The sequence below is a fragment of the Schistocerca piceifrons genome, chromosome X, assembly GCF_021461385.2.
Source record: "Schistocerca piceifrons isolate TAMUIC-IGC-003096 chromosome X, iqSchPice1.1, whole genome shotgun sequence".
Classification (NCBI taxonomy): domain Eukaryota; kingdom Metazoa; phylum Arthropoda; class Insecta; order Orthoptera; family Acrididae; genus Schistocerca; species Schistocerca piceifrons.
In genome coordinates this window covers 850,575,496-850,600,847 of record NC_060149.1, presented here as the reverse complement: position 1 = coordinate 850,600,847, position 25,352 = coordinate 850,575,496, and the positions used below count along the sequence as shown (strand labels likewise).

At 43.5% G+C, this 25,352-nt stretch overlaps 1 protein-coding gene across 2 annotated transcripts in view; it reads right to left on the bottom strand.

The window, feature by feature from the left end:
* Positions 1–25,352, bottom strand: part of LOC124722935 (glutamate receptor-interacting protein 2) — a 454,066-nt gene that overhangs the window by 286,040 nt on the left and 142,674 nt on the right. For both annotated transcript variants that reach the window (XM_047248095.1, XM_047248096.1), the window contains exon 3: positions 23,686–23,848. In XM_047248095.1, the coding sequence (XP_047104051.1) occupies positions 23,686–23,848 (163 nt within the window). The remainder of the gene's footprint in view (positions 1–23,685; positions 23,849–25,352) is intronic.

The window sequence follows — 25,352 nt, the reverse complement described above, 5'->3', positions numbered from 1 at the left end:
GGCGGATGCCTGGTGACGAGTTGTTTGTGGTTTTACTGAATCAGTGCTTACACATGTGCTTGCATCCAAGGTAGACAGTGCTTTTGCGTGTGCTTTCTTTTCCTTCTGTTGCTTTGTGGCTGCTGTGCCATCTTCCTGCATCTCGTCCCATAGCTATCGGTAATGCACTATTCGTGGGATTTCATTTTTCATGCACATCCTTCGCACACAGTGGACGTTTTCTGGTGTGCTTCATTTTTATTTGTGTGACTTTCGGTCTGTTTCTCAGACACTAGCTTCCATCGCCAGTCTTCAGCGTTTGTGCCTGATCTCTCGCACCATGAATTGTATACAGTGTATCGTATGCATGCTTCAATATGTATACGGTAGTACAGCAACCTTCTATATTCTCTTTATTGTGCAACTACTGGCAGATTCAACACTGCCTTATAGAACTGCTGGCGAGCATACCAAACCATTGGAGTTACCCTGTGGGGTTACTCTTCTGCAGGCTTCAACATGGTTTCCAGTCCCTGGCACAACCTTAATCTTGACAGCTCTAAAGGTACCCAGCCGCCATCCCCCAACGTGCTGTCAGGGCTGGCCACCACTACCACTGCCTCCTGCTACTGGTGGGACACCAGACCCTATGAGCAACGTCATCAGGGCACCAGACACTTCCCGCCGCCATTCCCATCAAATGGTTCAAATGGCTCTGAGCACTATGGGACTTAATATCTAAGGTCATCAGTCCCGCAGAACTCAGAAGTACTTAAACCTAACTAACATAAGGACATCACACACACCCATGCCCGAGGCAGGATTCGAACCTGCGACCGTAGCAGTCGCGCGGTTCCGGACTGAAGCGCCTAGAACCGCTCTGCCACAGCGGCCGGCACCATTCCCATTGCTACCACTGACAGTCTACACCACTGCTGCTTCCACCTCTGGACGCAGCACCGACATCTTTGTCTACTCTGACCCAACTTCGTGGTTCTTCCTCAGCCTGTTTCCAGAACACATCATTGCGCCTCCTCTCTCCAACGTGGCACAGACTCTTACCTAATCCACAAACGCACTTTTTGCTCCTTTTGGTGCCTCATCGTTTCACTTGTCTTCCACTTTACCTTTTTGTGCCTCATACACACACTCGGGATCTTACTTTGTCGCCAGTGCTTTCACACAACAACAGTCTATCTCCATTGCTTTCATATGGCCAATTTCCCTCCCACATGCTTCTGTGAAACAATTTTTTGTGCTACATGCTTTCGCAGTACACACTTTCACCCCACGTGCTTCGCACAAGGAATTTTCATCACTACTACTTCTGCACACTTATTCTTCGATCTTATTTTCCACTTGTTTAGACCTTCTGTGTCCAGTCTGTCACTTACATTGTGTGATCTCCTTACATAGTGACTCTAGGCTTCCAATACTGCTGGTCACTCCAGGTCCACTCACACTCTCCCCAGGGGAATGGCTGCTGGATGTTGCAGATGCCGCCGTCTGCGGTCAGTACTGGGGGTGGGGTGGAGGTGGGGGCTCTCTGCTTCTTCACGGGCTACCAGCTGGGATTCTACTTCTCCACAGCTGTCAAGATGGGTCCCCACCTTTCCGAGGCGGGAAACACCTCCAGAGGTACTGCCCGAAGACACATCAGCGTTGCCAACTCCAACGCCCATATAAGTTGACTTTACACCCTTAGCCTCCTCTACAATAAACTCGAACCTATCACTGGCTCAGGTCATGGCATGGGTCTCCAACCTCTCACACTGGTTGGGGCTTGGTGTGCGCTGTGTCATAGGTATACACATACTCTGTCAGCAACACATATTACATCCAGTTTACAAGGCAGCCAACTTCCTTACAGATAGCATTCGAGAGCTGCCACACTACACACCGCCACGGGACAGTAACTGAAGTGCCAACCGACGCCGCCAGTCCCCTGGTCCTGTTCCCTATGCCGGTCACGCTACACTAACCAAGACAGAATGCATCCTTGCGCTAAGGCCTGTACTTAGGCTGGCGAACGGGCTGTGAGAGGCCAGTTCACTCCGTGTGAGCTTCGTGGGCCAAGCCCTGAATGCCTGTGCATGTATTCAATCAGGAACTCGCTTTGGAGCCGACGCAACAAAGACGCAAAGCTTCGTGTTAGTGTTTCTGTGAGAGGGCTTGTATGAATTCTGGGCTTTGTTTTCAGCTGCGATACATGGGACGTGACTATGTTTTCGTCATGTTGGAACCTTAATGTTGGACTGTCCTGAGGGGACTTCAACTTGAACTAATCCTCAGTTCTCAACATTTTAAATTGGGACTGTCACGTCGGGACTTGAACTTTTTTCTATCGTAGTGATTTGTGAAATTAATAGTTAGTATTGTTTTCTAACAGTTATTTTTCGTTCTACAGGTATTATGCCATTGGATTATATTTATGTCAATTCTTTATTGTCACTGGCTGCATCGAACTTACTTCTGAAATGAGATTTTGGTAGTCCTTGCTGGACTCTAATTTTGATATCTTTTGCGAAGACTTCAGTTCTGAAACTTAGTTTATTTACAAATAATAGGCACTCTGCATCATGTACTGTCTGTGTTCAAACCAGAAGGGTTAATTTTGTTCTTGGCTGTTTCAAGAGTTGTTTCCAAGAAACAAAATTGTGTACTCTTAATTTGGGCCGGCCAGTGTGGCCGAGCGGTTCTAGGCGCTTCAGTCTGGAACCACGCGACCGCTCCGGTCGCAGGTTCGAATCCTGCCTCGGGCATGGATGTGTGTGATGTCCTTAGGTTAGTTATTTATGTTTAAGTAGTCTAAGTTCTAGGGGACTGATGACCTCAGACGTTAAGTCCCATAGTGCTCAGAGCCATTTGAACCATCTTAATTTGGTAAGCTTGGTGTTCATCGTACATCTGGGACTTAACTTTTGTGACCGCCTGCGGTGGATACTTTAGTAGCAGACCCATCGTTCTTAATAGCACCCGTGTGGACAGTAATTTTTTCTCGTTAATAATTGTGCAAATTTCAAAAAAGTATAGCCATGAATGGTTGTATATTATATATTCACAGGATCCATTCATCAGATGATTAGATACGTGCCTAATTTATCGCCGAAACATTTATGGCTCAATGGAATACAGCAATTTGGTTACACACTAAGTGGTTTCATCACCTTTAGAGCACTGTTGAATACAAAAATTCTTGGTTTATGTTGTCTGTACCATACCTAAATCATGTCGTCAGTTCCAAATGGCCGATAATATAATTCATGTGGCCAAGTTACTAATTTCCGGATTTCCTTTATATTAGATAGGACTTCAGCATTGTAGCCGAGTTGTAATCTTTTTTACTGCTGCACAAACGAAGGCTCTTTAGTGCACCTTCAGCCCTCGTATCTCAAGAAACAACCCTCTGCTCTACCGGAAACACATCTAGTAGCTCAGTCCGCAGCTCGTGGTCTAGTGGCTAGCGTTGCTGCCTCTGGATCACGGGGTCTCGGGTTCGGTTCCCGGCCGGGTTGTCGATTTTCTCTGCCTGGGGAATGGGAGTTTGTGTTGTCCTCATCATTTCATCCTCATCATCATCATTCGTGACAGTGGCTAGATTAGACTGTGTAAAAATTGGACTGCATAAAGATTGGGACTTTGTACGGGCGCTGATGACCGCACAGTTGAGCGCCTCACCCACCAAACATCATCATCATCATCATCATCATCTAATAGCTCCTGATCTGCTATCTGATGTCCATCTGACCAGTGTAGCTTATCGAGTGCCCGGAATTTTCTTGCGTGGTGTCGCTGGCCATCATCATGAAGTAGCCACGTTCTACCATTGCACACCAAACCTTCATGGAGACACGGCTGATTAGAGAATGCTGAATGACTGCTTAACTTTGGAGATCGAGTCCTCCCGACATTTGGCACTAGTAACTACTGTTCAAACGTTTCCAGTTGAAGATAAGTTTTCGTTTAGGTCACACGATTGCGTCTCTTTCAACTTTGAGACGAGTACTCTAAAGTTTATTATTAAAATAATAAAAGCCTATGAAAGCACAGAATTAAGTTAGAAAGTAAAAGCTGAAGCCATCGAAAATGTAAACAGATAGATGTGGCAGGTAGAGCACTGACTATCAAGGGATAAATCGGCCATTCCGATACATATTAAAATATTCTACACAATAATTACTGCAGGAGCCCAAACAACACAAAAAACCTTAAAAAATTCCAGACTCATGTCATTTTTACCTAAAATGGAGGGTAGGCAGAAAATTTTACATGACATTATGGAAAAATTTGACGAACACTGGTTCGGCGAAGGGCTAGACCCCGAACTTCAACCAAGTATTAATCATGCTTAGCAAACTTCCACCATACGTTCGGACTTAGAGCAAATCGACTCCGTTAGTTCCTGGTTGCCGACAAAAGGAGAGTCTTCCAGTTCTATTGCGGTTCTGAATGTATTCCGAAAATCTGGCGGATGCTTGCTCCTGTGTCAATGTCCATGGAGGTTTCTCACATCACAGTTACGCTGGTAAAACTATTCTACGAATTAAAACACTGATTAAATAGGAACACCTTCAATGACTCGTCACTAAAGGCTTGGAAACTACACATTGGAAGAGATGACTTTCTTTCCCCAATGTTCACACTTCACATTAACACCCGTAATTTATGAGCTGGACACATGTAACTCATAAATTATCTCTGACAGAAGGGCTGAATATGAAGACTCTTGCAGTAATGCCATTTTGGAATTTAATTCTTTCCATTGACTCATCCTGCCACGGAAAGCACCTAAAGTTGTGATACATTATGCCTGCGTTACGACAGGCTGATTTTGAGCAATGGGGAAAGAGTATCGGGGTCATTCTTGAGAGGGAAAAAAAAGCAACTAAAGTCTAACGATCGCATGTCCATAAATGAAGGTCGTTCATGTTAAAGGTCATTTTGCTCATACCATATAGCACCTTGCACGATCATTTCAATCAACAACATTGTACACCTAGCCTAGATATGTTTTCGAAGAACCACCCTTACCAAGTCCCCCACGGTCAGTGAGGCATACAGGAATGCGCCGCAATATGAACTGGCGAACTCGTTAAAACGCACGAATGTATGGACAAAACCTGGATACTTCACGACATAATTATGTTAATTACACAATTCGTTCCTTTTTTGTCACAGATCGCCTCTGCTATACCTCATCGTGCAAAATGTTCCACTATATCACTGCGTGAATAGCAAGACTTTGGACAGTTGAGATTGCGGTGTAGTGAGAATACCACACTAGAAGAGTTTGGACATTTGGTACCAGAAATACCGTGGAGGTCGTCCGCAGTAGGAACATCGCTGCTCGCAAATCAACCACGCTGCCCGCGAGTATCACTCCCCCTGGGGCGGCAGCGCCACCAGGAAGATTCGCGCGCTTAAGTAACCAAGCACGAGCAGAAGTTGGAGTTACAAGTTGTAAGTCAGTCAGAGTATTGCTAGAGAGTTCCTGCAGAGCGTTCGTCGTGTCTTCAACTCCTCAAATCGTCGAGTGAGATTGGAACAGTGATCGATAGATAGACAGTTGTTAGCCTTCAGTAGAAAAGGAACAGCGTATAGAATTATTATGTATGGACACAGACCACCTGCGTAGAGATTTAGCTGGGTATTGTTAGTTTGGAACTGTTCTTCGAATAGTACATTAAGACAGAAAATTAGTTTTCTTCCGATTTTAGTTCACAGATCATTATTTAGTTTATGTTCATGGAACTGTAGTCAACGCAGGACAGATAGGCTGAACCTGCATTGTACAATTGCTGTGACCAAAGTTGATTATTATATTTTACTATTCACTATTCCGTGTTACTTTCATTGTGTGTGCGCTGCTCTAGAACCGACGCATCCATCCTACCAGGAACCTTTATTAGTCTTTTTCAGCGGCAACAACATTTAGATCAAAGTGGACGCCCCCAGTCCTATTGTGGTGTCACCGCCAGACACCACATTTACTAGGTGGTAGCCTTTAAATCGGCCGCGGTCCGTTAGTATACGTCGGACCCGCGTGTCGCCACTATCAGTGATTGCAGACCGAGCGCTGCCACACGGCAGGTCTAGAGAGACTTCCTAGCACTCGCCCCAGTTGTACAGCCGACTTTGCTAGCGATGGATTACTGACAAATTACGCTCTCATTTGCCGAGACGATAGTTAGCATAGCCTTCAGCTACGTCATTTGCTACGACCTAGCAAGGCGCCATTATCATTTGCTATTTATCTTGTGATGCATGTACCGTCAGACCGATGTTCACCAATTATGGATTAAAGTTAAGTATTCCAGAAGCTACGTACCTTTTTTGCTAGTCTCTATTCCTTTAACTGTTCCAGACCTCACGCCAGCCTGCGTGAGCTTAAATGCGTGCCTTCGGCTTCCTCTCATAGTGGCTTGGCTGTCTTGCCAAGTCACAACACCTATAACAGATATGGCTTGGAGATTGTTTTCTTTACACACAGCGTAGGTCATACATGAATTAATTTTAAGTTATTTTTAAAGATGCATTTATGGCGACGAAATTTTTTGCGAATAGCAGCCTGTAGTGCACTGCCAAACACAACAATCTCCTGGGTGAGAGACGATACAAATTCTCCAACAACGCAGGTGCATCGACATTCTAGCGGAGAAATAGTTTCGTAGGTCACCAGCATCGGCGGTTTAAACTGGCACCTCAGCAGTTACCCTCCACAAGCAAGCACACTTAACACTCTTCTTTTAATTCTAAAGAATCCCACAGTACTTATGTTTTGGCAATGTTTATTCCTTTGCTTGTTTTTCCAGTCTATTCACGTGTTCACCATATCGTCTTTGTTCTGTCCTTCATCTAACAATAATGTCATCATGTTACAGCCTCATCTCCTGTCCAGACGGGCTACTAGCCACTTGTAACGGTGTCTACAACCTTTTCTTCTCACGAACTGGATTATGAATTAGCTCTCAGGTCTTCTCGACCGTTCGTAGAGCTGTTCGTAACTGTTGTTAAGTATTCTCGCCACTTCCAGTTCTTCTGCGACGTCACGCAGATATCTTTGCGAAATTTACTGATAAGTGGTACATTCGGCGTAGCGGCTGATTTTTCAGTGTTTGCAGTTTTTGTAGGTGTATTTTCGTTGCATTTCCCCACAATATGGAAGCATAACTGTAAGCTCTCATCTCTCTATTGTTAGACCTCTGACTGTGATCCTAATGGCTGGTTATCGGACTACAGGTGGAGAGACTAACTTCAAGCCGATCGCACAGAAAAACTAAACTTTAGCCCAATAGGTTCCTCTGAAATAAAATATGACGTCGTTTAACTCAATTTATTCATCTAAAAACAATGGAAACTGCGCCTAACTTTCACACACGCATTCCTTAGATCATGTTGTTGTTGTGGTCTTCAGTCCTGAGACTGGTTTGATGCAGCTCTCCATGCTACTCTATCCTGTGCAAGCTTTTTCATCTCCCAGTACCTACTGCAAACTACATCCTCCTGAATCTGCTTAGTGTATTCATCTCTTGGTCTCCCTCTACGATTTTTACCCTCCACGCTGCCCTCCAATACTAAATTGGTGATCCCTTGATGCCTCAGAACATGTCCTACCAACCGATCCCTTCTTCTGGTCAAGTTGTGCCACAAACTTCTCTTCTCCCCAATCCTATTCAATACTTCCTCATTAGTTATGTGATCTACCCATCTAATCTTCAGCATTCTTCTGTAGCACCACATTTCGAAAGCTTCTATTCTCTTCTTGTCCAAACTATTTATCGTCCATGTTTCACTTCCATACATGGCTACACTCCATACGAATACTTTCAGAAATGACTTCCTGACACTTAAATCAATACTGGATGTTAACAAATTTCTCTTCTTCAGAAACGCTTTCCTTGCCATTGCCAGCCTACATTTTATATCCTCTCTACTTCGACCATCATCAGTTATTTTGCTCCCCAAATAGCAAAACTCCTTTACTACTTTAAGTGCCTCATTTCCTAATCTAATTCCCTCAGCATCACTCGACTTAATTAGACTACATTCCATTATCCTTGTTTTGCTTTTGTTGATGTTCATCTTATATCCTCCTTTCAAGACACTGTCCATTCCATTCAACTGCTCTTCCAAGTCCTTTGCTGTCTCTGACAGAATTACAATGTCATCGGCGAACCTCAAAGTTTTTATTTCTTCTCCATGAATTTTAATACCTACTCCGAATTTTTCTTTTGTCTCCTTTACTGCTTGCTCAATATACAGATTGAACAACATCGGGGAGAGGCTACAACCCTGTCTTACTCCCTTCCCAACCACTGCTTCCCTTTCATGTCCCTCGACTCTTATAACTGCCATCTGGTTTCTGTACAAATTGTAAATAGCCTTTCGCTCCCTGTATTTTACCCCTGCCACCTTTAGAATTTGAAAGAGAGTATTCCAGTCAACATTGTCAAAAGCTTTCTCTAAGTCTACAAATGCTAGAAACGTAGGTTTGCCTTTCCTTAATCTTTCTTCTAAGATAAGTCGTAAGGTCAGTATTGCCTCACGTGTTCCAGTGTTTCTACGGAATCCAAACTGATCTTCCCCGAGGTTGGCTTCTACTAGTTTTTCCATTCGTCTGTAAAGAATTCGTGTTAGTATTTTGCAGCTGTGACTTATTAAGCTGATAGTTCGGTAATTTTCACATCTGTCAACACCTGCTTTCTTTGGGATTGGAATTATTATATTCTTCTTGAAGTCTGAGGGTATTTCGCCTGTTTCATACATCTTGCTCACCAGATGGTAGAGTTTTGTCAGGACTGGCTCTCCCACGGCCGTCAGTAGTTCCCATGGAATATTGTCTACTCCGGGGGCCTTGTTTCGACTCAGGTCTTTCAGTGCTCTGTCAAACTCTTCACGCAGTATCATATCTCCCATTTCATCTTCATCTACATCCTCTTCCATTTCCATAATATTGTCCTCAAGTACATCGCCCTTGTATAGACCCTCTATATACTCCTTCCACCTTTCTGCTTTCCCATCTTTGCTTAGAACTGGTTTTCCATCTGAGCTCTTGATATTCATACAAGTGGTTCTCTTTTCTCCAAAGGTCTCTTTAATTTTCCTGTAGGCGGTATCTATCTTACCCCTAGTGAGATAGGCCTCTACATCCTTACATTTGTCCTCTAGCCATCCCTGCTTAGCCATTTTGCACTTCCTGTCGATCTCATTTTTGAGAAGTTTGTATTCCTTTTTGCCTGTTACACTTACTGCATTTTTATATTTTCTCCTTTCATCAATTAAATTCAATATTTCTTCTGTTACCCAAGGATTTCTACTAGCCCTCGTCTTTTTACCTACTTGATCCTCTGCTGCCTTCACTACTTCATCCCTCAAAGCTACCCATTCTTCTTCTACTGTATTTCTTTCCCCCATTCCTGTCAATTGCTCCCTTATGCTCTCCCTGAATCTCTGTACAACCTCTGGTTCTTTTAGTTTATCGAGGTCCCATCTCCTTAAATTCCCACCTTTTTGCAGTTTCTTCAGTTTTAATCTACAGGTCATAACCAATAGATTGTGGTCAGAGTCCACATCTGCCCCTGGAAATGTCTTACAATTTAAAACCTGGTTCCTAAATCTCTGTCTTACCATTATATAATCTATCTGATACCTTTTAGTATCTCCAGGGTTCTTCCATGTATACAACCTTCTTTCATGAGTCTTAAACCAAGTGTTAGTTATGATTATGTTGTGCTTTGTGCAAAATTCGACCAGGCGGCTTCCTCTTTCATTTCTGTCCCCCAATCCATATTCACCTACTATGTTTCCTTCTCTCCCTTTTCCTACACTCGAATTCCAGTCACCCATGACTATTAAATTTTCGTCTCCCTTCACAATCTGAATAATTTCTTTTATTTCATCATACATTTCTTCAATTTCTTCGTCATCTGCAGAGCTAGTTGGCATATAAACTTGTACTACTGTAGTAGGCGTGGGCTTCGTATCTATCTTGGCCACAATAATGCGTTCACTATGCTGTTTGTAGTAGCTTACCCGCATTCCTATTTTCCTATTCATTATTAAACCTACTCCTTAGATCATATCGAAAAAAAAGAAAAAAAACACGGACGATTCCATATTCCTATTTTAAAGAAATATTTCCCTCAATGCACTACTAAACACTTAATAATTCAACTTCGCGTGTTTCTGGCTCACAGCTCTTTCACTACATGCCCACTCGACCGAATGTGCCCAACTACTGCTTCCCTGACACCGCGCTCGCTATTAACTCCCACTGTCAACGCAGTCCGACAGTGCCCTGCCCGCCGTAGAAAGCGGGAGTTTCTTGGAGGACAAGCTCGCCAGCTAGCGTCTGCTGCTACATAGCTCACTGTTAAAGATTTAGAACACGGTATCTTTTCACAAATACAGAACCGAACTGACGAAAAGCCGGTAAAGACTGAGGGCATATTCTCCCGATAGTTCCGAATTGATGCTGTTGAGCAGGTTGAGTGCGCCGAATCACTGTGAGATATTGTTGCGTATTCGGCTATGTGATTGCCATGTGAGCTTAACATCGAGGAAACCTCGAGTTATTTGGCCGTTTGAGTCCTGTCACAATCTAGAACCCTGAGCAACTCAATGACGTGTTGGTTTTAATGCCAGAAAGGCAAAAGCCAGCGCTACCTGCTATCCAAATTTTGTCGATATATGTATGCCAGAATGTTAGTTGTAGTTAATTCGATAAAACCAAAATTTGTGGCTTTCCATTGTGACGTAACTTCTGAAGTCGTCACAACTGCTGGAAAGTTACACCATCTGTGCCATTCTCCCATTTCCCTACAGTTATATTTTTAAAATTCAGTTAGAAATTTGTATTACTGTGCAAAAAGCGAGCGGTTAATATTCTAGATAAAAAAAAGAAAGTAACTTGTTGTGCTAGTGTCAATTTCCAGAACATAGTACGTTGATAATTATTACTTTAGATACAGCTAAACACAACTGAATAAACCAATTTTTTCTTGTCATATGCATTTCGCTTTTAGTACCTGCAAGGCTCCGTCAGTGGCCTGGAATATATTCATATTTATGTTCAAAATATTTTGCTTTACATTTTGGACATTATATATTGAGGTTACAACAGTTCTGGTACTTTCTGATTATTTATGATGCAGTGATAGTATAAATTTCTACTTACAAATTTCGTAGACTCTGGTCGGCATGTGTTTTTTTTCTGTTTTCAGCTATTATTCTTCTGCTTTCTGCCATACGAAATTTTATTTTCATAGCACTAGGAAAAGACTATACGTTTACGTGTTGTCGTGTTTTGGATGGTGTTGCCAACTGTTGAATAGTATTACCAACTCTTGTGTGTGTGTGTTTGTGGTTATGCAAATGTTTTTCAACAGGTGATAATAACATTCAACAGATGGCGTTACCATCCAAAGCATAATACTAAGTAAACACACGTACATTTCCTAGTGTTGTGAAAACAAATTTTCGTATGGCAGAAAGCAGAAGAAGAACAGCTGCACGGAGTGGCCGAGCGTTTCTAGGCGCTACAGTCTGGAACCGCGTGACCGTTACGGTCGCAGGTTCGAATCCTGCCTCGGGCATGGATATGTGAGATGTCCTTAGGTTAGTTAGGTTTAAGTAGTTCTAAGTTCTAGGGGACTGATGACCTTAGAAGTTAAGTCCCATAGTGCTCAGAGCCATTTTTGAACAGCTGCAAAACACGAAAATAACACATATAGACCAACATCTACGAAATTTGTAAGTAAATATTTATACTGTCACTACGTCATCGATAAACAGGAAGTTCCAGAACTGTTCATGACATGAATATATAATGTTCAAAACGTACAACAAAATAGTTTAAACGCAAGTGTGTATATAGTCCAGGCGACTGAATATACTTTGCAAATAATAAATGCGAAACGCGTATGACAAGAAAAATAGTTGTATTCAGTTGTGATCAGACAGATCTTAAATAATGATAAAATGTCAGTATAATATGTTGGCAATGTTAATAAAAGACACAGGAATCAGACAAGTAACGTAGTACATACACAATTAAAAAACACGGCGACAGTCTGGTTTCTGTTCGCAAGAGATAAAAAGCACACCCAGCGACAGTATGATGGCCGTTCGCAACACTTCCCAAAAAAACACAACACGGAACACTCACTGTAAAACACCGCACGAAAATGGCACAAAGATGACACTCCCGAGCCAAAGGAAGATGGGGGGGGGGGGGGGACCTGGAGGAGGGGGAAGAACAAGGAGGGAGGAAGGAAAAAACGAAGAGGCGTGGGGGGGGGGGGAACCAAGGAGGGAGAAGACTCATAAAGGGGGAAAGGGGCAGGGCAGATGCGAGAGGGAATGAGAAGAGGCAGAGGAGGGAAATGCAAAAGGAGTCGGGGGAGAGAAGGGGCCAGAGAGAGGGGAGGTGGGGAAAAAAGAGGATGGAAGGGGGAGGAGAGGGAGCCTGGGAAAAGGACAGAGGAAAGGAGGGGGAGTGAGGGTCAGAGTTGATAAATTTTAGCCCTTCTCGTTGTGCATTTAGAGTTACTGAACAGTTGTAGTGCAATACAGTCATGAATGTTGATGATTCAAAAATTTAGGAAGTCACTTTTGACTTTGCTCGACGTCGTTATCAGTTTAAAACCACTAAAAAGACACGTCGATATACATGATGGTTCATCGTTGCTTCTTTGTTGGTTTTCATTCTTTGTTAGAACTAGTAATAGGCTTCTGGAGCCAATAACGTAGGATGCCGTGAACTACCGAGCACATCGATAGATGTCGTTACAGTCACGCTACAGTGATATCTTACTGATTAATTACACCATCACCTTATGAAAACAGGTTAAGCCTTTCAGATTTCCGAAGTGTGTCTTCTGCTCTAGAATATATACGGATACAGTTTGAGAATATATTAATGTATTTTGCAATTTGTAATAAGAGGCATGTTTTGAGAAAGTAGCATTATTTATTTGTTTCGATAATCTGTGTTTGAGGATTTGTACAGTAATTCAGATTCATTTCAATTCCAAACTTCTCTGTTATGTCTCTCATGCCTACACTTACTTTAAAATCATAGGTAACTAGTGGCGGTATACTGCAGTGTTGAATATTCTTCCTCCTGAGAAATTTCTTTCGATTGCGGTCTTGTATTCTGTATTGATGCCTTACACATGCAGCTTGAATAGTTCTCGCGATGTAATTTTCACAGATTAAATGCTCGTCGTTTCGCGAGATTAGTTGAAGCATTCGATACCACGTTCAGCTAAACAGGGGGCGTAAATGCCGCTTCGACTGCAACATTCGTAACCATAACAATAATTACATTTGTTCTCTTGGCAACACCTTCGTTAACTACCCGAACATTCACCTTTTAACCTAACCTAGACTTCGGGCTATTCTACATATTTATCTGCAAAAACCTATAACCAGAAAATAATATTCACTCAATACTAATGTCCGTATTCTATTTGCGCACGTATGTTACACGCCATAGCTTCATTACGTCGAAGTATTTAAGATGCAAGTACAACTATGTGTAGAGAATGTTGTAATCTATAATCTTAATAATACAGCTGTATCTCTAAGTCCGTGTTGAATTGTTACGGAGCAATTAGCAGTTGTATCTGCAAAGTTTGTAATGTGGAATACTAAACATCTTCGTTGTATGCAACTACTACTAATGTTACGAAAGATCACCGAAGAGTGAAGACTGAGCGTGGATAAATAGGCACCTTGGAATCGCAAAGGATCATGGTAACGTGACCATAGTGACATCTATCAGCACCCCTTAATCTTCAGGGGGTGCTGCATCTATCGATTTTCTCGGTATTTGGGGCTCCCTTACGATGTTGGCTCCAGACACCTGTGAACTTGTATATAGAAGGAAGTGCTTCACTATATCGGTGGAAGTAATAGGGAGCAGTGAGAATAATATATGGTGTTTACCCACGGACGTGATGTACGTACCTCTTCAAAGAACTAGGCACTTTAACTGCGCCATCACAGTACATATATATTCCACGACGAAATTCGTCATTAACACTTTGCCGTCCGCAAGTCTCGTACAAATTTATTCGCTTGGCACCGGCAACGCTAAGTCGTATTACTTGGGTTGTCGCCGGCCGCTTGTCACCTTTCCGTTGATGATAAACTTCAAACACATTGATTTTTGCGCGCTTTAATTTTCCGGAAATCTTCTATTTTTCCGTATCGTTCACAAACTCGAATTTTCTTTTCAAGTAAATTCTCTGTAAGTTCTACACTGTTATAATAACTATCCAAGTAGAGGTGATGCCACTTTCCATCATAAGGTGTCAATAGTTCCATCACTGTTTTGCTAAGGACTGTCCACCGCCGGAGTATATCTTGAATGAGGAAATGTATCCCGTACTCGAATCACACAGCCTCCGAATGAGTATGCCGTGTTTCGCAATTTAAAAAAAAAAAAAAAAAAAAAAAAAAAAAAAAAAAAAAAAAAAAAAAAAAAAAAAAGGTTCAAATGGCTCTGAGCACTATGGGACTTAATTTCTGAGATCATCAGTCGCCTAGAACTTAGAACTACTTAAACCTAACTAACCTAAGGACATCACACACATCCATGCCCGAGGCAGGATTCGAACCTGCGACCGTAGCGGTCGCGCGATTCCAGACTGAAGCGCCTAGAACCGCTTGGCCACTCCGGCCGGATCGTAATTTTCGATGGATTGTAAACTTTAAATTTTAACCGTCCACGCCATGGTATCATTCCTTCATCAGTTGAGATGTTTTGACTTAGATTAGCCGGCCGCGGTAGCCCGGAACCGCACGACTTCTACTGTCGCAGGTTCTAATCCTGCCTCGGGCATGGATGTGTGTGATGTCCTTAGGTTAGTTAGGTTTAAGTAGTTCTAAGTTCTAGGGGACTGATGACCTCAGATAGTGCTCAGAGCCATTTGACTTGGATTAAACGTTTCTTTAAACTCTTAGGAAAAATAATCAATTACGAATTGCACTTTGACAAGCCGGTCGGTTCAAATGGCTCTGAGCACTATGGGACTTAACTGCTGAGGTCATCAGTCCCCTAGAACTTAGAACTACTTAAACCTAACTAACCTAAGGACATCACACTCATTCATGCCCGAGGCAGGATACGAATCTGCGACCGTAGCGGTCGCGCGGCTCCAGACTGTAGTGCCTAAAACCGCTCGGCCACTCTGGCCGGCCCGGTCGGCATTATCCAGTTTATTGTTGCTGTCGGAAAAATGTGAAAATTATATTTGTCTGAATCGGTTGCGGGACATCGTTTTGCGAAATATCGGTGTGTCTATCAACAGATTCGTTGACCAATAATAATTGATCCTTGCTTTTCTTACAACTCCCATAAGGATAGCAAGCCCAAACCACTTTCTGAGTTCGGGTCCCGTAACGTCGACAAATTTGGCATTTTTTTTACTCCAGTTTCCTTCTATTGCAATTTTGACTGTAGTACTTTTTGGTTTCGTTGCTATTATATTCAAATAGACCGTTCCCAATATATAATTGTACGATGTCCTCAACGCTCTGCATATCTTTGGCAAATACTCGTATGTTTGGACCCGGTATCCTTCAAATTTATTATAGCGTTCGCCGAATTCTTCTTGGACGTATTTCACTATCTTCCTAGGATTCGGCTTCAGTTTCATTTTTTTGATATCCAATGTCTTCTTCCCTATCGGCCAAATCGTCCGGAACGTCAGACAAGACGTCCGCGCATTCATAGTAAATAATCTTCTTGTCCCTTTCGTCCACCATGATGAAAGAGCACAAGTACTTTTAAAAACAAAACACTTGTTGACGTGTGTAACTAATTGTCACCTCAACAAAACACGAATAGAACGCAAAAGATACTAAAGTGCTGTCGCCGGCCACTGCGCTATACTACACTCACGACACCACTCTGGTGTCACCGGCCACTGAGCGATACTATGCAGACGACACCACTGTGGTGTCGCCGGACGGCATAGTGTTAATAATCCAACACAGTTTGAGTAGGACAATGATGTTCATAGATACAACACTAGTGGGAAAAATGACCTTTATTACCCATTCTTAAAGCTGTCAGTGCCTCAGAGAGAATTTAAAAAAATGGGACTTACCTTCTGAGGTCACCAGTCCCCTAGAACTTAGAACGACTTAAACCTAACTAACCTAAGGACATCACACATTTCCATGCCAGAAGCAGGATTCGAACCTGCGACCGCAGCGGACGCGCGGTTCCAGACTGTAGGGCCTAGAACCGCTCGGCCATTCTGGCCGGCAGAGAATTTAAATATGCAGCAACAAATTTTTTTTATGATTTGCCCATTAACATAGAGTATCTTGATAGGTAGCGAAGCAAATTTTAAATCTAATTTAAAATCATTTTTCCTAGACAACTCCTATTCCACCGCGGAACTTCTGCTTAAAACCTGGTAGCGAGTAAAAAACAAAGCAAAACAAAAATTAAAAATTTAAGTGTATTTGGATTAGAAGGACAAAAAATAATGATGTGTGCATCAATGTTAACACTAATAATGTATAGACATCTTGAAAACTGACTCTGTCCACATCATTGCACTAAAATAATCGCTACATAATCCCTCGAATGATCTACGGAATACGTATCCAAGAATTTAAAAATATAATAAAAATAAAAGACCATAAGCACATTCCTTCCTGAAAATTGCTCTTGGGATTTTCTACATTGGTCTTCGAGAGGCGTTAAGCATCTACCTTCAAGAGTCTACCATTTGGGATTTTATATGTTCCTCGCGAGATATTCAACACTGTCGCTACCTGGACCGCATTTCTTCGAATACATTCGATGTCTCCAGATACGGAACCCACAAAATCGAGCAGCACAGCACGTGCAAGGGTTTTGTAAGCAATCCATTTGTTCCGCAAGTGGAGTTTCCCAATGTCTTACCAGTAAACCAGAAGTTGCCATTTGTTTCACATATGTCTATGTGGTTGTTTCTCTTCATATTCTCTTCAAAATATTACCCTCTCATATTTGTATCACATAACAGGTTACAATTATCAAACTTGAAGGTTATTACATTTTTTCGTTTATATTTTCTTACATTAATGACTAGAGTCGTGTCCTTGCACCAAGATAACGTTTCTTTTTATGGTGAGCGTAGGTATAACTGCACTTTCTAATTTATATCATTTCTTCGTAGAGGAAGAAGTCCTAGACTTTGATTGTTTCCTTTCCATAGACAGTGATGTGGAACAAGTAAAAAAAGAAGGACTTCCTTTCCAAAGCAATATAGTAGTTACCTTAGGCAAGAAGAGGCGCGATTTCGTCAGAGGTTCGTTTAGTAGGTCCCACGGACGTACCTATCAAATTCTAGTGACAGAAGCCACAAAAGTGGTGTGGTGTGCAGCGAACAAGCACAAGTAGTGGGATGATGTTCGTTCTGGCACACTTTTGACATCAAATTTATATGCAAATCAATTAAATTGTGACAGCTGATTGATTTATGACTTCGACCTATTGTTCTGCTAAGTGATTTTTCATGTAAACCCTCCCCCCACACCTTAAACTATCGTTCTGTTAATTGATATATGGCCCCCAGGGGGTTGATTTATGACTCTCTGAGAAACTCCCACCCATGTCTCTCCATCTCCTCTTCCCTCACTCCTCTGGAAAATCCCCTCACCAATACAAGCAAACCTTTGATATCAAATTAATTGACTAATTAATTAAACTGATCTATTAATTAACTTCTCCACCTCTGAAAAATCCTCCAGTCCCCCTGCCCTCGCCCAATGCCCCTCCTCTCCCCCACCTGGAAATTGGTGGGAAAAAGACGCAGTAGATTGGATATTTGACAGGAAATCGATTGTATTGGCCACAGAAGGAGGTATTTTCTATACTTCGCTCATTGTGGAATGCCACCAGAGTGGTACTATGATCGTAATATTTAAATGTAATTACACTGACAAATATTTGCTCTTTCCCTAGCATGACTCTGCCTGTCATCCGGGTTCCTGCTGCAGGTAGCCGGTGATCAGAACGAACTGACATTTCCATCTTAAAGTGTGAGCCGCCATCTCCAAGCATTCAGAACTGGTCAGGCAGGTTACAGTTGTATCGCCCTTTCCACAGGTGAATTGCAAACTAATATTCGGTATACGTTAGGCAGCGTTTTCCGGCCGAGGTCGGCAGCTCACCTGGCACAATCGCTGAGATGCGCATACACGGTGGCAAAGCAATCACGTGTTAGACCCTTCCTTCTCCTCCTCCTCTCCATTGTTCGTCCTGATGTAACTGAGAGACCCAACGCATGGATTATATAGTGCTTTAAAAAACGAATTGCAAAATCAAATTTCCGATTGATCAATTTATTGTTTCTGGTAGTTGTACCACAAGGTCACACATCATTCCAACCGCTCTGCAGATTGTTGAAGGACATAGTACGCAGTTGAGTTGAAATCTTAAACTCTCAGATACCTCCAACGTAATGGACTTCCTACCAAATGACATAACTGTGCCAGTATCCACCAATAGGAGTCAAAGGACACAGAAATTCAGAATGGTTTGGAAACAGGGCAGTTATGGGATACAAGTCCTAGTATCCACCTGTAGGATGCAACGAAAAACTGCCCACACACAAAAGGTATTGATTTAATTAATTAGTCAATCAATCTGATAGCGTGAGGGCATGTTTCCAAGACATCCACAGCTGGGGATCTACCAGGTATCCACTATTTTGTTTAGGAGAAAAGAAGGGTTAGTGCGGTACACGCCGGATGCTACCTACTTCTTTTTTTAATGTCTCTGTTCCATCCCAACAGGCTTTCCTAGATGTAGGAATGTGAGAACAAAGGAATATGCCGACTACCAGAATCAGATTTGCATGAGTAGCGAGGGAAGCAGGGGAGTGGAATGGAAGGGAGGAGGAAAAATGTTCAAATGTGTGTGAAATATTATGGCACTTAACTGCTAAGGTCATCAGTCCTTAAGCTTACACACTACTTAACCTAAGTTATCCTAAGGACAAACACACACACCCATGCCCGAGGGAGGACTCGAACCTCCGCCAGGACCAGCCGTAGGGAGGAGAAGTGGGAAGGACATTTGGTTTGCATACGTTGGTTCACATAAATAGGAAATAACCGCTTGAGATATAGAGAGGGAGGGAGGGAGAGAGGGAGAGGGAGAGAGAGAGAGAGAGAGAGAGAGAGAGAGAGTCTGGTATCAAATTTCAGTGGCAGGGGTGCCGCTACCTGAAGTTTTGTTTGTGCAGATTAGCTGTGGCGGTCCCTGACAGGTGGCATGCGCTGTGCAGTGCGATTGGTCCAGCAGTCGGCAACGATATGTTTAGCGCGATCTGTGTCTTTGTAATTACGTGTGATGGTTGTTTCATGGTGGTTATCCTTGCGTGATCGGAATAAAAAAGCGCCACAATTTTTAAATATTCCTTAACGCCTTGTCACCCACAAATTGATTAAATAAACCGTATTCCATACACTGCAGTCAATTTCCTGACAAATTCTTTAAATAAATAAATAAACTATATTTCAGACACTGCCTTGTGTCTCATAAATTTTTTAAATAAATAATATTACACATTTCGTTTTGTCTACCAGAAATTGTTTAATCAATAATCCATACACTGCAATCGATTTCCCGCCAAATAGCCAATCAACTGAGACTTTTTCCCATCAATTTACAGGTGGGGGAGGGTCATGGGAGTGGAGTAGGGAGTAGGGCTATGGATTTCCCAGAGGGGAGGGGATGATTAATTGACCAATTTAATTAACTAGTCAATTTGAAACCAAAGGTGTACTTCTATCAGAGAGGGGATTTCCCAGAGGAGTGGGGGAGGAGGAGGGGGAATGGCGGAGTGGAGGTTTCTCAGAAGGACAGATTATCCACAGGGAGTCATCAATTCATCTCGCTAAATGTGAGTGACGGAAGAATCAGAGAAATTCGAGATCACGTGTAGGGTTATCGACAGTCGTTATTTCCGTAAACCATACGTAAATGGAACAGAGGAGGTTTGAAATGATAGTTTTTATGTATAATAATCATGTTACTGCATAGATAAGATGTGCAGAAGTTGGCTATTACACAGCACTCACTTTCAGGAATATTATCAATAATATACAGGGCGAAGCCGATCCCCATCGGCAAATTTCCGAGGATGTTCAGGGTATTTTCGAAATACTTTTGTATAAGAGACCTACGATTTCCGATACCTCGTTATAGAGTAAATAGACTTGCCCATTCTCTCGCGGTACTTGCTGTTTACAAAACGATCGCAACAATAAAAATCAACATATGGTAAATAATCGCTGAAGAAATAGGTTTCAAATATCTTGCACAAAAACAGAATATATGAAAAATATAAGACATGCTCTTAATTACATGAACACAGATTACAGAAAAATTAAAAGAGTCAATAAATTTAAATAGTATATTGAGGTAAAGCAGAAGAACGATGGTAACGAGGAAGATGATAAACCCAGGGCTAGGAAAATGGAAATGGCTTTTTAATCGACTCAAAATGTGCTTACTGAGATATCACCACTGGGGAACACAAAGTGTTGCTTTTTCGTTACACTGTGAGTGTCCTCATTGCGACGCTGAAGTTTGAAATTTGGCTCAAATGGAGCTACAACTTCCTCTGTAACGCTGCAAAAGCGTGGTGCCCTGCGACCTCACCCTCGAACTCGGCAACGCTTAAAAAAATGGTTCAAATGGCTCTGAGTACTATGGGACTTAACATCTGTGGTCATCAGTCCCCTAGAACTTAGAACTAATTAAAGCTAACTAACCTAAGGACATCACAAACATCCAGAGCTCAGAAGTTGATGTGAGGTGTAAGGTGGGTTAAGGGTGTCAACATTGGCACCAAATTTCACCACAGTTCTGCCCAATATCAGCCGTGTCAAGGGTTGTCAAGAATGTCGTCCTGCAGCTCATCGCACTGCGAGGTGTCATTTTCGATTGCGAAAGCCATGCGATTACACAATGGGAAGGTCGTCACACCCCCTGTTGCCTACATTTCACCCCTTCTTTTGACGCGTCAGCAATGGAGGCCAGAGCCGGCCTATGTGACCGAGCGGTTCTAGGCGCTTTAGTCCGGAACCGCGCTGCTGCTACGGTCACAGGTTCGAATCCTGCCTCGGGAATGGATGTGTGTGATGTCCTTAGGTTAGTTAGGTTTCAGTAGTTCTAAGTCTAGGGGACTGATGACCTCAGATGTTAAGTCCCATAGTGCTCAGAGCCATTTGAATGGAGGCCAGAACCGTAATGCCCAGCGTTGAAATCACGCTGTTTGCTTACGGGTAGCCACGCAAAACATTTCAGATGTGCCACCGCTCAGAATCGACGTAAAGAGGCCTCAGGGCATGGCATTAAAGGGCTTCAATGAAATCACCTTTCATTTGGAGCGTTGATTCCCACGCAGAGGGATGAGCACCACGAGACGTTCTTGACAACCTTTGACACTACTGACACCTCTCAGTCGATTAAACCCTTCTTCTCTAAGGACATCGTGGGGTGCAGTCACAATGAACGTGCCCTTGCCTCTTTGAGCTGTAGCACTACCGTAGTTTTTGCTCTGGCATACAGCGTGGAACCAATAGGGACCTTTCAGATCCGTTTGACGAAATTTGAACGTGATCTGAAGCAGAAAATGGTGTTTATGCTTTTTAAAATCTCATGCGTGGTGCTACGACATTGACACACACGTGAATAAAACAGCAAACGGGTACCTCTAAAACCCGTTCGGTACGGAAAGCCCTCGGCGCCTCCCATGTACCTCTATTGGGCACTTTAAAATTAATTCGGTTCAGAGACAACCATTCACTGATACCTAGGAGCCGGCGTGACAAGCATCCTTTTCGACACCCGTTAGGTTTCGAAAGCGACCAGCAGGCGCTACTTTAGTGATGTAGTCACTCAGCTGAACAATGCCGTAATGGTTTCCTGTCACACCGACGCATAGTAATCAGTGAATGGCTGTTTATGTACAGGAACACTTTTAAAGTGCCCTACAAAGGGGCGTAGGCAGCACTTAATTGTGTTGTGTAGTGTATTTTCTCCAAAGCAATGTTACAGCACTATATTAGTAATGAAACCAAAATTTTATACGCCGCTGGATATGACCAAGACAATATAAACAGAAAAAATGCGAGAGGAAAGAGTAAAATCTTAAGAAAAATAATGAGGTCAAAAAAAAAAAAAAAAAACCACGACGATGAATACAGGAACGAGAGCAAAGAAGATCAGTACAAGAAAATGGAACAACTAAATGTAACAATGAAATAACGAATAACGAAATATGTGAGGAGTATTTTTGAACATGCCAGTCGCAAAAAATCTCCCCGGTGAAAATGACTGCAAGAAATCAGAAGTGATGTGAAAGAGACGAAGACCGTAGAACACGAACTTCTGATCAGGGATATGTTCCAAAAGAAGGTTTTAGATTCTGATCTCTACATCTACATCTACATCTACATCGATACTCAGCAAGCCACCTGACGGTGTGTGGCGGAGGGTACTTTGAGTACCTCTATCGGTTCTCCCTTCTATTCCAGTCTCGTATTGTTCGTGGAAAGAAAGATTGTCGGTATGCCTCTGTGTCGGCTCTAATCTCTCTGATTTTATCCTCATGGTCTCTTCGCGAGATATACGTAGGAGGGAGCAATATACTGCTTGACTCCTCGGTGAAGGTATGTTATCGACACTTCAACAAAAGCCCGTACCGAGCTACTGAGCGTCTCTCCTGCAGAGTCTTCCACTGGAGTTTATCTACCATCTCCGTAACGCTTTCGCGATTACTAAATGATCCTGTACCGAAGCGCGCTGCTCTCCGTTGGATCTTCTCTATCTCTTCTATCAACCCTATCTGGTACGGATCCCACACTGCTTAGCAGTATTCAAGCAGTGGGCGAACAAGCGTACTGTAACCTACTTCCTTTGTTTTCGGATTGCATTTCCTTAGGATTCTTCCAATGAATCTCAATCTGGCATCTGCTTTACCGACGATCAACTTTATATGATCATTCCATTTTAAATCACTCCTATTACGTACTCCCAGATAATTTATGGAATTAACTGCTTCCAGTTGCTGACATGCTATATTGTAGGTAAATGATAAGGGATCTTTCTATGTATTCGCAGCACATTACACTTGTCTACATTGAGATTCAATTGCCACTCCCTGCACCATGCGTCAGTTCGCTGCAGGTCCTCCTGCATTTCAGTACAATTTTCCATTGTTACAACCTCTCGATATACCACAGCATCTTCCGCAAAAAGCCTCAGTGAACTTCCGATGTCATCCACAAGGTCATTTATGTATATTGTGAACAGCAACGGTCCTACGACACTCCCCTGCGGCACATCTGAAATCACTCTTACCGTGATGTGAAAGAGACGAAGACCGTAGAACACGAAATTCCGATCACGAATATGTTCCAAAAGAAGGTTTTAGATTACGATCACCAGAGACAACCGGAAAAGGCAATTGGAACAAAGTAGACAGAAGCTCGGAAACAACTTCACTCTAATCGCACGACAAATTGCTGAGGAATCGGAAGTTAAATCACGGTCCGTAGGAGGCTCAAATCGAGTGAAGAAATGAAACAAGCCTTACGCAAAGTACCTGTTTGTGATTAAAATCACCCCAACCTTGATACGGTGCTGTGGGCTTGCAGCCTGTCGTGTATGGAGAGTGTACCGACCTGTCGGCGGGCCCCCCGGGCCGCACGGTGGTGACGAGCAGCGGTCGGCAGACTGGCGGCTCCCCTGCCCGGCCGCCGCGCAGAGTCACGCCCAGGCTGCCCGTCTCCGCGTCTCGCTCCAGCACCACCTGCGCCGTCTTCTGCACCGGCCTCTCCTCGCCGCCTGCAACAACAAACCTCCCGTCCTCACGCCGCCCCTAATATTTTTTTGTTCTTTATTGTGATTTTAATACCCGTATAACAGGTAGGCTGGCAGCAGCACAATACGCCACCCTTCAGCCAAATATAGTACAATGATAAAACAGAGAAGACACATGAGTTGGAACAAAACGGCGGGGAAAAAACAGTAGACACATGAACATAAAAAACATGAAGCCGTTCACACTCGATGACAAGCCACACTACAAACTGTTGACACGAAGCACAAACACTGAAGATGTCGATGGCACTGGTGAACGATGGAGTGTGACGGTGAACACTGAACACTAAACACGACGACACACACGAGACACTAATGGCGATGATCTCTGGCGCGCGAATGTCCACATAGCGTGTGCGAGTCTGGGGACCTGCCAAGTGGGGAAGAAGGGTGAGGGGGGGGGGGGAGAGGGGAGAACAACGATGCCAATGGCTGATGAGGAGATGGGAGGAGGAGTAGAGGGACAGGGGAGGGGAAGCCCGGGGGATGAGTGGGGAGAAATGGAGGAGGGAGGGAATGGGGGAGAGAGGGGAGGGAGGGTGCCCAAAGGAGCAAACACAGGAAGAGGGAGGGAGGATCAAATTTGGTAGGAGGGGTAGATGGAGGGGAGGAGGTCATCACCAGGAAGGGAGAGCTGGCGGAAGCCACCTTGGGAGAGGGTAAGGAGGGTGGAGAGATGGAGACCGGGTGGGACGTGGGAATACAGGCGTGGCAGCAGGCAGGGGTGGGAGAGGATGGGGGAGACAAGCGGGTGAGGAGGATCGAGTTTTGGAGAGGTGTACAGGATCCGTATCTGTTCGAGGAAAAGGAGGAGGTGGGGGAACGGAATGAGGTCGTACAGGATCCGCGTGGGGGAGGGGAGACGGATGCGATAGGCGAGGCGGAGAGCATGGCGTTCAAGGATCTGAAGGGATTGGTAAAAGGTAGGGGGGGGCGGAGATCCAGGCAGGATGGGCCGCCCCCTAATACACAGCGACTCCATTTCATCAGACCGTAGCTGCAATCGACAATCAGATGGTGCTACTTTCCCCACCCGTAAGCTGTACCAGCTGATAAATTTTCCACGTCTCCTCAAACACCTTAACAAAAAAAACTAATAACTTAACTTTACAGCTACGACAAAAAGTACAAAGTCAAAAACTCACGTAATCTGGCAAAAAATTTAAAAGATATACAGGGTGGTCCAGTGATCATGACCAGGTGTTGTGTACGTAGTTCCGCGTAGTCAGCACGTACACAACTTTCCCACTAGAGCGCACCCCGCTAAGCACAACAGCGCAGGCACAGCGCTCGTCCTTCTCCACACTACGAGATGGCACTGCCTTAGAGACGGACCAAATTCTGCTTCCGCCGATACGCGTATTAATATGTAATGCAGCCAATGAGATTGCTGCTAATGTAGAACCTTTTCTCCTCGCGGATCACACTTGCCCAGTGATACCTGAACGCGGGAGGTATTATAACGATT